The 17,726-nt window shown below is 35.4% G+C and overlaps 1 protein-coding gene across 1 annotated transcript in view; it reads left to right on the top strand.

The window, feature by feature from the left end:
* Positions 1-2,760: 2,760 nt before the first annotated feature.
* LOC5565760 (probable phospholipid-transporting ATPase IIA) overlaps positions 2,761-17,726 on the top strand; it is a 35,738-nt gene continuing 20,772 nt past the window's right edge. Inside the window, exon 1 of the mRNA XM_021845180.1 lies at positions 2,761-3,345. Coding sequence (XP_021700872.1) covers positions 3,179-3,345 — 167 coding nt within the window. The 5' untranslated portion in view covers positions 2,761-3,178. The remainder of the gene's footprint in view (positions 3,346-17,726) is intronic.

Below are 17,726 nucleotides of genomic sequence, written 5' to 3' on the forward strand. Positions count from 1 at the left end.
GCCAACAGATGGCGGTAGTGTGTAAACGTCAAACACGAACAAAAACGAAGCGAGCGCTGCGGGTGGCGGATTGGCCACCTAACTTAGTTTTGAAACGACCGTTAAAAAGGTGGTCGATGGACAATGATGAGAGTGTGACGTCTGTTTGTCTGTGTTATAACTCATACAAAATTTAAAAATTATCCATACAAAATGCGTTACGAGGGGAGGGGGGGGGGGGGTGCCCAAAATGATCATTTTTGGCGTTATGAAATTTGTGAATAAACCTTTAGTCCATTTTTACGAAACGACAACATTGATGCATGCTATTACTTTCACACGATACGCAACCGCCTCCTATCAAATTTTCATTCACCACTGGACTATCGCAGACGTTTTTACAAGTGCGGAAACGCTAACAAAAGTGCGAAATTGCATCAAATCGAGTACGTGTCTTCGGGAGACTTATTCTTCGTACATCTAAGAATAAGTGCTCTGAATTTGACTCTGAATCTTGCTCTGAATACACCAAAGGATTCAATGCAATCCCGCACTTTTATTCACACTTTCGCACTTATGAGGCCGCACTTGGCAGTCCAGTAGTGAAAGAAATACACAATATATTTATTTTACGCGAGAGCAATAAAATAAAATGCCAATGCGCATAGGGTTTATTCACAAATTTCATAACGCCAAAAATGGTCATTTTCGACACCCACCCACCCCCTTGTAACGCTTTTTATATGAATATTCTACAAATTTTGTATGAACTGTAACATCCGAAGAACACCCACCCACCCCCTTCAGCGTTATGAAATTTGTGAATGAGCCCATATTCTTCACTTGCGGTCTAATGCATTATAAAGGAGAGATTGTTACAACCTATTAATGTTGCAAATTGAATTCTAGCACACTAACTTCGAGCAACGATTTGCGGTTTCGAAGCTATTTTTTCTATTAAATATCTATGTTTCCATTCTCCAATACTCTGTATAAGGGCTCATTCACAAATATCATAACGCTAAAGGGGGTGGGTGGGTGTCCTCAAGATGTTACGGCTCATACAAAATTTCAATACAGTACCAGATTAACGGCCTAACTGACAAATGTAAACAAACTGAGTTTTATTCACCTAACAGTTTGTTTGATAAATTGCAATCATATAATGTACATCTGGTTCTTAAAAATAACGTTTTTCACTAAAAAAGTAAGAAAAACATAAAGGCGCATTTGATATTCTCTTTCGATTCGAACTCTGATGTCAATTTCGCCCATCTTCCCCCTCTGCGGTAACCGGGCGCATTTGAGCTTGAGTGTGGCAGCAGGGCGCATTTCAAACTGAGTGTGCAGAAGGGCGTTAGTGATAAAGGTTCGTGCGAGAGAGCGTAGCAGAACGGCGAAGCTGATGATAGTCAAACCAGATGGACGAGGTCAAAAGGCGCAATCGCTGTTGTCAAACTGAAGTAGACGAAAAACCGAGGGGCGCAACAGCTCTAAATTTTGTTGAATGGCGCATGATAGATTTTTATTTATTTTAACATGTTATTCATAATATTTAAATAAGTGAAATTTGTTGCTACAAAAATAATATTGTAATGGATCCTACAAAAATGCATCATGCGATTAAATCGATCGGAAACATAATATAGAATTAAAATTAAACCCGCCAACTTCAAACCGATTTTACTGAGAATGTATTAGTCCTCACATTCGCCCTTATTCTGACTCTGTATTGATTTGTAGAAAGTTCATTCAAAAAGCGTTACGAGGGGGTGGGTGGGTGTCGAAAATGGCCATTTTCGGCGTTACGAAATAAATGAATGAACCCTAACACAGACTTTGCACACCACAGTATCTTGAAGAAAAAATGTTCAAAACAACGCATTAGCGAATCATATCCATTTACCGTTTTGTCTCAAATTCCGAACAGACTCATATTCCGAACACTCGGTTTTTGTATGGCGACTTGGTTGAAATGTTTCGCTGAAATATGTCATCAAATCACTACGAAATGGCTGTCAATTGCAATTAAATTTTAACATTTTCAAATCTATGTTATAGCTCTGGAGTAGTGATGATTCTCTAGTTCAAGACCAGTAAGACTAGCTCAGATAAATTTATTTGCGAAATTATTCATTTGAATAAGATTTATTCGTGCTGTTCGGAATTTGAGTCAAGGTGTTCGGAATATGAGACAGAATGAACCCAGTGTTCGGTATTTGAATCAAAATGTTGTTGCATACTTTAACGTAAAATCAATAGTAAACAAGTCTAAATAAATATTTTTTCGGTACACCCAATAGCTAAGGGTTAGACTTTGTGAAGAAATTTAAATTTTCACAAATATTACCTAATTTATGCCTATCAGATGCATTTGAAGTCACTGCTGACCTTAAGTGTTCGGAATATGAGTCAAAACGGTATTTTATTCCAGAGATTCTGAATCTGACCACACTGGATTCAACCTTGCAGCGGAGATGTCTGGAGGTAATCATATTGTAAGACAGCAGCCAGTGACTTCCGATATCGATTTGTTTCGAATTGTTGGCGATCGCCATTGTTGGAATTCTGTAAAGAAAATATAGAACTGGTTGACCGGGCTCAGTGATTAAAATGAATAGAAATATTAGGTTAATACTTCTACTTTAAAATGCATGATGCATGAAAAAAACGAAACATCACTGTACCATATTTTTTCCGAATGGTTCATCATTACCTCTAATATATTTTACTGTGGGACCATGCAGCATAAAAATGCGCGTAGCGTGACGGTGTGTTTGTGTGTGTGCATGCAGTTAGTGCTTGAAAGAGTCGTGTTTCTCATCGCTAGGGAAAATTGCATCGCGAATTTTTATCAGCTGAAAACTGATAAGAAATGACAACAAAGCTCGTTCGATAAGGAGTCGATGGTGATCTATATTTCCTGATAATTATATCGCGAAACGAATTCAACGAAGAATGACATCGAATACCAAGCGCAGGCCAGAAGTTCCGCCTAGCAAATAGGAAGTGCGTTTCGATAGAGAGTGAAAAAAGTTGCATATGTTGCATCGGTGAAAATTTTTGACAACCGGATTATCACCGTGCAAAAAATCATCCGGGTGTGATTGTTGACAAAGGGCACTGTAGGACAAAGGCCCCTAGGCAAGTGGATTTCTGTAGGATAAATTCCCACCGTTGGCCTTGGTGCTAAGGAGGGATGAATGTGGAATTACGCGACTTTGAAATCAGTGACTCAGAAGCGGAATTACTAATCGAACCTTCGGGAGGTGGCCGGGTGATAAGCCGAACTTACGGCGGACGTTCTTTGCGTAACCGGAGAAGAGAACCATTCAAGCTGGGGAATTTCCTGAAAAAGTTGTGCTGGTAAGTATTTTTTTGTCCAATATTTTTTATAAATATTACAAGAAGGGTATTTTAATTACAATAATGTGAACGATTTATAACAAATAGGTTTTAGATTAAAGTGAGGTAGGGTAAGTGTACCAGTTATGGACATAATGGTTCCCTATTTCGCCATAAGTAATTACTTTCATGTCCTCAAATTTTTATTTTTTTTATGTATTGCAGTAGTTAGATTTAAGATAGATCTTGATGTTAAAACATTCAAAAAGATTTAAAATGTGAAAGTTATCAAAATTTCACATATGGCCAAATAGGGAACCACTATGGCCATAACTGGTACACTTTCCCTAGAAGTTTGTTTTTAAGATTCCTAACTTAATTCAGAACAAAGTTTAATATAACATGGTGGATCGAATATTATTCAAATAAGATACTTTCAGACCAAAAATTAAAGAATTCGATTGAGAAAGTTATGGCTTTTTTTTATTTTTAACTTAAAAATTGCAATTTTAGATCGATTTTTTATTGCACGGCAAAAATGTAATTAAAATCTCATTTGATATCCAATCCTTCCAGGATTATCATCATAATTGTTTAATTAATTGTCATCAAAGATCTTGCAGGGATGTTTTCGGAAACAGAAATTTCATCACAATCCTTTCAAGATTCTTATTGAGATTCTTCCAGGATTGTCATCAGAATACTAACAGAATTCTCTTGAGAATCGCTCCTGGAGATTCCCATCACAATCATTCTTGGATTATCATTACGAAACAGTTGGGGTATAACATTTCTCTCATGATTAGAATTGGGGACGGACCTGGTGTAGTGGTTAGAACACTCGCCTCTCACGCCGAGGACCTGGGATCGAATCCCATCCCCGACATAGTCACTTATGACGTAAAAAGTTATAGTGACGACTTCCTTCGGAAGGGAAGTAAAGCCGTTGGTCCCGAGATGAACTAGCCTAGGGCTAAAAATCTCGTTAATAAAGTCAAACCAACCAACCATGATTAGAATTTTCTTGAAAATTGCATCGATGTGCCACAAGATTATTGATCATAGAAAATATAAATATAAATTCCAGAACTATAGGATGTTCCAGAAAGTATGGACACGACATTGATAATGAAAATCATAGTACTTTTCCAAGCAATCAAATATTTTTTATATTTTTTGTATTTTTCTATAGGCTATTTCAACCAGCATCTGTGATAAATTTGTTTGGTTTAATATTTAATCGTTTACATTGAAAATTTTGATTTTAGAAAATCAATTCTTATCTGGTCAGCACAGACCCTAAATTTTGTTTTTGTTGAAAAATAACTAGTTAAATATGTTTTTATCAAAATCTTTCGTCGTGGTGAGTTCGTGATGGTGGATGCTTTACATAAATTTTTGTTTGAAATGTGTTGTTAGAGAACACTTGAAGAAAAGGTAAAATTCGATAAACGTTGTATTTTTGTCTCCACATAAGACAACATCACGAAGTTATAACTCTTCAAGTATTTTAAATGGTAATGGTAATGGTAAAATAATACATTTCAGATTTACGAAAGGTTAATCCCTGTTCTCTTAGATAGGCAACTATAATTTTCGATTTATTCATGTTTTTACGTAATTACCGTAAAGTGCCGTAATTCAGCGCAGTTAAGGAATAAAACGATTCAAATGGTTACTTAAAAATTAGAATTGCATCAACAAAAAAGCTTTATAGGTGGATCGCTAGTAAATCTATTCTAGATTATGGGAAAAATATAAACTAGACTGTATTCATAATTTAAATTCGTGATTTTATTTAAACAGTTCACTCGTTAAAATTGCCTAATTCCGCGCATTTTTTAAACGCTTTTCCATATTCCGCACAGAAGAATGCCTAATTCCGCGCACTCATGAAACAATCAAATTTACATTAATTTTGATGAGGGGCTGCATCCATTCGTTACGTAACACTTAAAATTGAAAATTTTCAACCCCCTCCCCTTCCGTAACACTTTTTGTATGAGAAAACGTAGAGTTTGTATGAACCGTAACTTTTTAGTCTACGTTCGGTTTTTATTATTATTTTTTTTTTGTCTATCACATGAAATAAAGATAACCAATACCGTGGCATTGGTACGTGTGAATTTCGTCTAGGGGAAAGTGGGGCAATTTGGCCATCTTAAGAAAAGTCGTTAGAATTGCAATTTTTAAATCAATACACTAGATACCATCAGTGTACCAGTATCCGCTCATGCCCCTATTTCCGCTCACTAGTGTAAAAATTGATTTTTTGTGTCAAAAACCAACGTTTTTCGCACGGATACATTCTAGCAATATTAACAACTTTCAAATGAAGTCGTCTGACATTATTTTCATTTGATAAAATAATTCTTTATATTGAAAACACAAGACCTCGTGAGCGGTTATTGGGTCACTAGGTATTTTTGTGTGTTCCAATAACCGCTCATGCAAAAAAATAAACAAATTTTTGAAGAAATGTCGATTTTAGCATACAGCCTTCTTTATTGCAGTAGTAGCTATGGTTTGACCATAAAAAAATATCAGGATAAATAACGAAATTCGAAATAATGCATTTTCACTAAGTTCGTCACGGAATTTGTTTACCGTGAGCGGAAATAGGAACACCTAGATGCATTAACAAATGCAATTAAATATTTTTTCATGAATGTTTTTCAAATTCTTTTTATTTCGCCGCTGATTAACTATAGTTGGGGCTACATTGTGACATAAAAATAGTATTGATCGACACAATAGTTATTTTATAATAAATATTTGAACACATAGCTTCCCTTAGATGAGCGGAATCTGGTGCACTGATGGTATGCACGATTTCCGTTGTCTTTAAAAAATCACGAATGATTTTTTCGTCGATATTTTTGTCGATGGGGTGATATGAGCACCCTATTTTATGTTGTGAAATTATCTAATAGAATCTAACAATTTAATTTTTTATTCACTGAACTGGAAAGTTTAGAAATGAAATACTCTTTCGAAATCTACTGAGCTCATATTTGGCTTAAATATGTTTCTTATTGCATAGTTTTGGACAATTCGGTCGAGTAAAAAACCCCATCTTCTTCTTCTTGGCATTAACGGGAATCGAACCCAGACACCTTCAGCATAGCTTTGCTTTGTAGTCGCGGACTCTAATCAAAACAGATAACACTGAATCAACAATTTTACGCCACAAGGTTCGTGGCCGCATCTCTCCATCCTCGGTTCTGCCCCACGCTCGCCAAATCGATACGCACTTGATCCGCCCACCTAGCTCGCTGCACTCCACGCCTTCTTGTACCAACCGGTCCGAAGTGAACACCATCTTTGCAGGGTTGCTGTCCGGCATTCTCGCAACATGCCCTGTCCATCGTATCCTTCCAGCTTTGGCCACCTTCTGGATACTGGGTTCGCCGTAGAGTTGAGCGAGCTCGTGGTTCATCCTTCGCCGCCACACACCGTTCTCCTGCACACCGCCGAATATCGTCCTAAGCACCCGACGTTCGAAGACGTGCTTGCAAGTCTTCCTCGAGCATCGTCCACGTTTCATGCCCGTAGAGGACTACCGGCCTTATGAGCGTTTTGTAGATGGTACATTTGGTGCGGGCGTGAATCTTTTTTGACCGTAGCTTCTTGTGGAGGCCATAGTAGGCCCGACTTCCACTGATGATGCGCCTCCGTATTTCACGGCTAACGTTATTGTCAGCCGTCAGCAAGGATCCAAGGTAGACGAACTCGTCGACCACCTCGAACGAATCCCCGTCTATCGTAACACTGCTACCTAGGCGAACCCTGTCGCGCTCGGCCCCACCAGCTAGCATGTACTTTGTCTTGGACGACCAGTCCAACTTTCGCTGCTTCGCGTTTCAGGCGGGTGTACAGGTCTGCCACCTTTTCAAATGTTCGGCCGACAATGTCCATATCATCCACGAAGCATACAAATGGATTACCTGCTTTTCTCTTGTTCACAGTTGATCAGCAGAAGTTTCTCCTTTCATTTTGTAAACTGTAAATATTTCGTAAATGAAAGCTTAGGCGTCGCGTGGCCTAATTATCAACCTGTGCACTTCTAATTTATGTCAAATTCGTTTTTGAACCTAGGTTGGAACTGGCGCAACTTGTTCTGAACCACAGTTTCAACCCCAACCCGATTCAAGTTCGACCGAACTACAATTTGCTTGACGTTGGTTTATTTATGTGCTGATAACCGACCCAGTTCCTAAAAACGGAAACAACATTAGTGTCATTTTATATATGTCATTATTAGGTACACCTTGGATCCAAACCATTTTTTTTTCTAAGGTAATAAAATGTATAATCAATCTTTAGTAATCTTCGTTTTCAAATATAATTTTTTTCTAGTCTTTCAGTTGATATGATATTTATGATTGCAGATGCTAATCGGGTTGTTTTGTTTTATTGTTTCACTTTTTCAATTTTAACGATTAGTCATCATTATGGGAAAATTGTAAAATTGCATATGAAAATAATTCAAATTATGCGGGTCATCAGTTTCGATTTATAAAGCACTGGATTCTAACTAATATTACAATATAGAGTTAGTGATCATAACCCACATATTTTTACATAGAATTTATACAAGATCGTTCGCTTCGTGTACTTGGTGCACGCATCAAGAAAATTGCTCGCTTTTCAACCACACCACAAGCGTTATACTGACGATGACGGTACGGAGGGCACGACCGCTTTTGAATTCATTTTCTGATTGTCTTCTGATTGACCATCACAAGTACCACCGCGCTAATACTGTATGCTGGAAGCGAGGTTCTTAACCAGTATTGTACAAAAAAAAAACGCGCGGGCCCTGAGTCTCAAACTTATAGAAAATTCTTACCGTCAGCCGTCTAAAAAATCACGCCAATACTCCACACCACAAGCGTGGTGATGTTGAAAGCGCGAAGGAAAAAGAAGAGCAAGCAAAATGGATCTCTCTCGTGGAATGATTTGTCTCTTGTCTCCCCACCGCACGCTCGCACAGATTGATGTGACAAGACTGTGCACCGGCCAGAGTTGACGCTTTGGCTTCTTAGGCTGATGACATATTGAAAGAGAAGAGAAGTGAAGTGAAGTGTTGGCGAAAAGAGAAGAGAAGAGGTAAAAATGGTATGGCATGCTGGAAGAGGTTTCGAAAGAGTTTCAATGCGCTCCTTGTTTCATTGATTTTGTGCTTCAGCAACAGCATGCTGCCTGCAACCAGAGAGAGAGCGCATGGCTGCTTCATTCGGTTTTTTCTCTTTTCCCATGTCCATCTGCATCAACTGGCGCCTGTAAAGGCGACTCTGTAGAATGTATAGCAAGGGGGTAAAAATCATTTCATCAAGCAGGAGCATTGCTTCGTGATGACGTACAAGAAAACCGTTCAAATCACAAGCAAGTTGTTTTTCGTCATCATTCGGCAGTCCAGTCCACTAGAAATTAGGGCCGACAAATTTCATAACGCTAAAGGGGGTGGGTGGGTGTACTGAAGATGTTACAGCTCATATAAAATTTGAAAAATATTCATACAAATTGCGTTACGAGGGGGTGGTTGGGTGTAAAAAATGACATTTTTTGGCGTTATGAAATTTGTAAATTAACCCATAAAACCTAAACGAAACAAGTAGAAATAGCAATCCTAGGCTATGATTAATAGTATATATATATATATATATATATATATATATATATATATATATATATATATAATTTAATATAATATTATATATATATATATATATATATATATATATATATATATATATATATATATATATATATATATATATATATATATATATATATATATATATATATATATATATATATAATATTATATTAAATTATATATATATATATATATATATATATATATATATATATATATATATATATATATATATATATATATATATATATATATATATATAACAGAATTAATGAGTTGTTGTTAATTTATATGACTGAACACTCGTTCTTAAATTTGAATCACTACCAAAATAACTATTAAAAAGACAAATTGATTAATTCAAGATCAAAACATATTTGATACACACTTAGATTTTTTCTCGTTGTTCGGTAATGTTTTTTACCGGAAACGTACTGTAAATAAATATTTAACTGAAGTTTCGGTATTAAAAACGAGATTTACCGAACACCCCTATATCTATCTTATATAAATAAAAATGGAGTGGTGTTTGTATGTCACGAAATAAATTGAAAATGGATGAACGGAGTGGCGTCAGTTTTTCACAGTTGCACACGACAAGGGATGCGACGTGTTCGTGTGAGAAAAAAGTTTGGGATAGTCTCCGGAATAATCGAGAAAACCGGAGACGACTAATGTGTTATTTTGTATGGGGGATTACATGACGTTTTACAACAGCCTACTTGATGGCAAGACGAAGTTTGCCGGGTCCACTAGTTATATATAAAAAAAATCAAAAGAATGTTCGTCCACTTTTACCGAAATCGTCGTTTTATTTACCGAAAAAACTGTAAATTGTGTGGATTCGCCGTAGACTGTAATTTTTCACCGTACTTCAGTTCGTAGTGTTAAAATGCTTAAGGTGATTATATAACGAAGCCAAGCCACACCTCAAATTTTCAAGAGCACAAAACTTGAGAATCAAACAGCGCTCCTCGTTGAAAATTCATTCCATTGGTCACTACTAAAAAGCAAGTAATTAGATTGATTTTTATCGCGGACTGTTGAAAGATTCTTCAGTCTTGTGAACTTGAAAATTCGAAGGTTGGCTTCGTTTTATAATCACCTTAACCGATCAAATTGTAATTTGATATTTTTGAGGCCGCCATATTTGTTTCGGTGTGATAGCCAACGCGATAGTATTGCATCCATTTAATATTATCTGATTGTTTTCCGTAAGTAGGTACGACCTGAGTGATTTTATTAAAAAACCTATTGTTTAAGGTTGAATAAAATATTTTCGTTGTAGTATCCAACTGCCCAATTACGTTTCTGGATAGCATCATCACATTAACCAACATAAACACCTATGACGGATTCGGTGGCGGTTTTTTGCAAAAGAGGTGAACAGTTGCATATGAGCTAGGATTGTAGCACAAGATTTGAAGCGCGCGTTCGAGTTGTTGGTGATGCCACTGGTTTCCCATCTTCATAAACAGACGAGCAGTTCATCTTCAAACGGTATAAAAACGAAAACGCAAAATAAATCGATGGACTTTGAAATCAATATGAAATTTATTTTGTTCTGATTACTCTATTTTATTGTTCGGTAATCCTTAGCTTATCGAAAACATTATCGAGCGCTCAGCGGTTTGTATTTCGGTAAAAAAATTACCGGAGTCGGTGATATTATCTAAGTGTGTACTGGTTGTGCATAATGATGGCCAACACACTTAAACAGAATCGCCGAGAACAAAATCGGCAAAACTTTTACCGATATCTCGGATGTTTACCAAATCTCGGTAAAGTTTGCCGAGATCTCGGCTAAAAATGTGGATTGAAAAATTACCGAATTCTCAGCTGTTGGATTCTCGGCGAAACGTTTTACTGAGGTCGGTGAAATAATTTAAGTGTGAACTAAATATTAAAAAAAGTATAATTTTCAAGAAATTTGAAGTTGAATGCCTTTTTTACACAAAATTAAATGATTAAACTTCTATTGTTATGAACGAAGAATAGACCATTTCCGTCAGACCTTACCCCCTATTTTTATATTTTTCTTCGAAAGACGATTATTTTTTAATGATTATTGACGCTTTCAGATCTAATTTATATGCACTCCTGATTTTATTGTAAATTTTTGAAAATTCGAGAATTCACCACATTTTGAGTAGTGCGGCACAGTTGTTTCAACCCTGTGGGTAAACAAAGTGGATATTTTCCCACAACTTTCAAAACCCCTGCGCTGAGTGTTTGTAGATATGACGAAATGTCAATGTCAAATCAAGCACACGAGACGACACGACAAAATGGAGAAATCTGAGAGAAATCTGAGGTCCGATGGGCAAGCTTCGTTGTAAATGAAGCCCATCCTTTACTATTGTACTTATAACAAAAACTTTTACCGGAAGACGACTGCTAATAGACCGTTTTAAGCTTAGCAAGTGATGGAATTCTCCTTGGAAGCATTTCTGCAACGCTGCGGAACGTTTTCTACAAGAGGGGCATATTGGCCGGTTTGTTTTGAAACGTCAAGAATTGGACCGTTTGCAGATAACGTCTTGTACTCGCTTTAGAAGCTACCTGGCAAGAGAAAGTTGCATGCAAAGCATGATTAACTAAGTAAATAACACTTTGACACCAAAAACTGTATAAGTAATGGATTTGCCACTGCGATAGAGCAGTTTTTCCTTAGGGGGGCCTATACCTGTTTACCTTACCGTTTGATATCTGCTGCTTATGTCGTCAAGCTGTTCCGGAACCATATGACCAATGGATTATACATACTTCCCCATTTTACCACTCTCGTAGGTCTCCCCGAAAAATCTGCAAACGGTCCAATTCTTGACGTTTCAAAACAAACCGGCCAATATGCCCCTCTTGTAGAAAACGTTCCGCAGCGTTGCAGAAATGCTTCCAAGGAGAATTCCATCACTTGCTAAGCTTAAAACGGTCTATTAGCAGTCGTCTTCCGGTAAAAGTTTTTGTTATAAGTACAATAGTAAAGGATGGGCTTCATTTACAACGAAGCTTGCCCATCGGACCTCAGATTTCTCTCAGATTTCTCCATTTTGTCGTGTCGTCTCGTGTGCTTGATTTGACATTGACATTTCGTCATATCTACAAACACTCAGCGCAGGGGTTTTGAAAGTTGTGGGAAAATCTCCACTTTGTTTACCCACAGGGTTGAAACAACTGTGCCGCACTACTCAAAATGTGGTAAGTTCTAGAATTTTCAAAAATTTACAATAAAATCAGGAGTGCATATAAATTAGATCTGAAAGCGTCAATAATCATTAAAAATAATCGTCTTTCGAAGAAAAATATAAAAATAGGGGGTAAGGTCTGACGGAAATGGTCTATTGCTTTACATTTACTAAAGCAACACACTAGTTATAGATATAATATCATGCGTGTATCTATGGAATGAAATATTCTTTCAAATGTCTAAATGTTCCTTCGAGCACTGTAAACGTTTAATGGGTATCCTTCCTAAACTTGAATCATCGATGTCATAAACAAGATCACGAATGGCTCCAAATTCAGTTCGATTTTTGGTAAAATTTGAGAACAATTTACCTTTTTATTATAGTAAATGCTTAGGATATAATAATTGAAAATATAACGACTCTTGTATTTATAAGTCATGGAACATTGTGAGATTTTATTGTTTTCTATGGAATGGCCAAATGATAATTTTGAGTTATGAAATTTTATTGTATAATATTGAAAATCAGTTCAGTGGTACAAAGCACATTTTTTTTTTCAAATATAAATAAGAACCCTTTTTGTGTTTGTCAATTGAATTTTCTCAAAACTGTTTTCATCAGATCCAAATTCACGCACAATATGAGTGCTGCAAAAAATCGTTTAAATAGTCTTCTAGCGTTTTGACGCGTCGAAGCACCACACGCACTGCTTTCACGCTTTAGCACACTTTCCATGCCACTTCGCATCGCTTCAGTATGCCATGTAAGCGCGATTTTCATACAACATGCATGGAGAGACCTTCAACGCGTACACTGAACCAAGGAATCATGTCCGATTTATCTGAAAACACATATAGTTTTTTTCCATGTAGTTTTTCACATGACGTTCATTAATATATCACATAAACAGTGTCGAGATGGTTTTGATTGGATTTATCTGATGGAACACATACCTTTGATGTGATAAATATATACGAATTATGGGATTCTGTCAATGAATTTCATGTAAAATTCAGATGATAATAATTGATTTGGTTAATAATTTCCATGTGATATTATAATACATTTGAAATGAACTTTTTTTGTTCCACAAAATTTAACAAACAAAATGTTTGAATTTCGAAACAATTTATTGATAATTTATCCGCTTTTGCTCCTAAACTCTCATTACATTGTTTTCATTGAAATCAGGGTTCAACCAGAAAATAATGTTCTACATTAGGAACGTATTCGGTGGACTACCAAATTTATCACCAGTGTTGTGTTTCCTGATTGTTGATTTGCTGCACCCGTAACTTAAGCGATGAAGTCTCAGAACTGCGGCTTTTCTGTAATTTTTAAATACAAAATATTAATTTTACTCCAATCAGTTTTTTTTTCTAAGCATTCAACTTACATTTCGACATCCAAAATTCCAATCCACGTCGCTTTAACAAGATGAACCCGAAATTTTCAATAAAATTCTGAAATGCATTCTAAAAGATAATTGTGCTTAGTTATTTGGCATTATACGAAATTTACACTAAAAAGCTTACCATGAAATCTCCGAGAATCCCAAATCTGCGAAGAGTGGATCAAAACGATGCGCCATCTTGATACTCTGCTATAAGTTTTCACATGTGCACATCACATAGACTTTATCGGGTAACATCCATAACACTTGGTCATGTATAATATACCGGTATAACAGATAAATATTATTAGTTATCATATTGATTTTTACGTGTTTTGTATATAAAATTTAATGGATACATATAAGATGAATGTGAATTCGATAATCGTAGAAGTATGTGACGTTTTTAATACAATCTATGATATTTCTTCGTTCAGTGTACGCTTCTCATTTACATCCTCGACTTCTGTTTGTACTAGGTAATACGGTTTGAGATTTTAACAAACATGTCTTATCGTTTTTTTGTATACCGCATTGACAAAGCAATCCACAAGAAGCAAGTTTGTTTTATGTAAGCCATAGAATTGCGCAGAATTTCTGAAAATTTCACAAAATTTGATTGTTACTTGATTGCATCGTAATCGAGAATTCTTATGTGAATTCATTATTTTAGAGGCGTTTTGCAAAATCAGATACTCAAGGTTTATCCGATGAAATTGGCTGGAACCCATTATGGCGTTGTTTTGGTTTTGTTTTACGTTGGATTGGATTGATTTATTTTAGATAGGTGAGGATGGGACGAATAATATTGCATTTTCTTTAAAGTTGAATTTTCGATGAAAATCCATCTGCTTTTCGAATTTAGATATTAGTATTAGTTTATTGGTTGCTAAACAATCTGACAGTGAACCATCTGTTTTTCAAATCGCCTAAATGGAGTCATATAAAGCCAAGAGAACTCTTAAAATTATACAAGAGCGAATGTTTAAACTGTTGATACCGTCGTTGGGGGTGACAATGGGTCAAAAAGGGATATGTGCGATTTATTTTTAGAATAACTATCGCAATTTAACTCCAATAAACTTCAAATTTGGTGTGTATGTACTTTGATGGTACATTAACAACTGTTCAAAAAACTAAAGACAAATATTTATTCACAGCGGCACCACAAGTGAATGAAAAATGACCCAATCTCACCCCATAGAGGGGGTGACATTGGGTCACTGTAATTGAAATAACTTGTTTTTGAGAATATGATTTCAAAACCATTCACAACTGAAAAGTTTTGACAAAAAACGATGCAAACAAGACAAAATGATATCTAAGATGTTTCACAAGTATGATAAACCCATTTAAAAGAAAGATTATACTGAAAATTGAAGAGCTATGAGAAAAATACGTAAACCCAACATTTATCGTCAAGTTTACATAAATTTTCTTGGTTTTTCCCTCAAATTGTCTTCAAAGTCTCATCTCCATTGCTATAAAGCCCATTCAGTTTCCCCAAAAAAACACCCTTTTGATAAAAATTTACGATGTTGCTGCGCACGAAACACAGTTGCTGGTTTGAGAAGTTGTCAAAATGCGTTGTATTGTTAATCAATGCACGGAATACTCAAGTAGACTTGTTTGATGCTTCAGAGATGCTGTATTTAGAAAAAAATAAACACATCTGAATGAAAAAAGAGAACACCCGGCACCGTAAAATGTCAAAAAAGTGGACTTGGAATTTCAATAACTATCGTTCTTGCTTGACCCAATCTCACCCCCATTTTCAATGTTTTAGACATCGTACAGAAAAAAATGATTTTTTTATGTGAAAATCAAACAGATTCCGGAAAATACCTGTGATGTATAATGAAAAGACTTTCAACATTCTACTAATACAACGATAGAGGCTAGAGTACATGCGTGATACTTTGTACAGGAGAAATTTAATGTTGTAAATTTTATCTAGTTTCAACATGCAAGTTTATTGATGCAGTATGCAAAAACTACTATTTCTAAAAATGTATATTGTTATGAATTATGTGTAATAATATGTTCCCTAACATATGAATTATTAATTTTAGTAATATCAGCGTTATTAGCTGAAATATTTCACAAAACATATTTTTCCGTTTTGACCCAATCTCACCCCCTAGACCCATTGTCACCCCCATCGACGGTAGTTTAAATCAAACATCAGGCTCACATGATCAACTGTTCATATTCTTCGACATCTTTTTATCTCGTATTATTAGGAAAATATATACAGTATGGCCCATAAAAAAATGGGAAAATTGTTTGAACGTGAATATAGCATCCACAAGCGTTATTTTCATTGTTTTTGATAGTGAATGTAATTTCTGATTATTGTAGTATATTCTGACACAATTTCGCTATCCAGGACAATTTTTGTCATATTTTTCTTACTGTCCTAAATAATGTAATAAAGCAAATAAGTTCAAAGGTTTTGTACGCCAAAAGCTAGAAACAGCGTCTGATTGTCGTATACTCTGGTGATAAACTTTCCACCTTAAAAAATCACACTTTATTGTTGAAAATTTTAGTTTGTTTGGTATCAGAGGATGGAGGAGTTCTTAGAGAACGTGTTTTCCATGATCACAATAAAACATTTTGCCAGAGTCATAGTTTTGAAAGCATTTGCGTCTTATAGGTTTGATATGCCTTTATTTTTTGTTAAGGTTGAATAAAAAATAAATACGGAGGCCTATAACAGATTTTTGAGGATGAAATTTGTTCCATCGGTTAGAGACAACTTATATCATACTAGCTCATAGGTTTTAAGCAAAACGGAGCCGCTTATCACACTTATAAGAAGGTTCAATCAAAGCTCTCCAAAATGAGCCGTTTTTTCGAAATTATGTTTGAGTCTACAATTACCCAGGTATGAATCAATTCTATCATTTGATATGGGCGTATGCTGAAGACAAGGCTTGTGAAGAATCCCACGCAATCGTTGATGTTTTAGAAGCTTCCATCACACAGATATTGAACTCGACGCCCGCATGATAAAATTTGAAGGTATGCTTCCAATTCCTCTCTGGTAAGGTGAAAGTAACAGATAAAAATCATATCCAAAGCGAAAAACTGAGTCTAAATAGATTAAACAATACAAGTAATGAATAATATATATGTTTCATTCACATTTTCAATGTAAAAACTACCATAAAACATGATATGACCATTTTCGCATTTTTTTATGGGACATACTGTACAGGAAACAAAACAAATAGAAATAAGTAATATTCGATTGACGAATCATAATTAGTCATTATTATTTTATTGTTGAAAAATGTTTGTAATGTAATATGTCAGTATCATAGATACTTAAAAGAGAGGTTAGAGCTGAACAAGCACAATATTATCCACTCCTATTCTTGTTTACGTTCGAAAACAGTTTTTCAATTACGCCAGCAAAACCAAGTAGGGATTCTTCCATCACATTTAATGAAAAAGGATATTCTGAAGTGGTGATCAACTGGAGAAAGCAATAAAATAATTTGAAAAACAAAAATACTGATTAACAGTGTATTAATAAATCAGTTGTAATTACAGTTAACTCTTCCTTACTTGATATTGAAGGGACCATCGAGTTAGAGAGTTATCGAGATACAGAACACATATTTTTTAAAATTTCAAACTTTTTATAATTTTGACAAAATACATTCAGAATAGTTATTTTCACGTAAAAAACAATACATTTTTACCACATTTTCCTATGTGACACTTTTTTACCGTTCAGCAAAAATAAAAAAATAGCACCCACAAATTGGCAGTAAACTTTATTTTTACTATCAATTTAATCATAACAATCAAATTCATGAAATTTATTAACGTTTGGAGGACATTTGGAACTTTTCATGAAAATATCGAGTTAGAGAGGTAAGCTTACTTGGGAAACTGAAACAGATAGCATCGAGTTAGGGAACATCGAGTTAGAGAAGTATCGACTTACAGAGGTATCAAAGCATGCTAGATTGAATCGAATTAGGGGAAATATCGAGATACAGAATATCGAGTAAGGGAGAGATGACTGTAAAAGGATTAAAATTAAATCACAAAAAAAAAGTTACAAAGGTTAATACATCAATCATAAATTTTCCTATTTATGAATTTAATGCATTACCAAACGTTCTGATCCGTGCTCCATTCA

This window comes from Aedes aegypti, chromosome 2 (genome assembly GCF_002204515.2).
Source record: "Aedes aegypti strain LVP_AGWG chromosome 2, AaegL5.0 Primary Assembly, whole genome shotgun sequence".
NCBI lineage: Eukaryota > Metazoa > Arthropoda > Insecta > Diptera > Culicidae > Aedes > Aedes aegypti.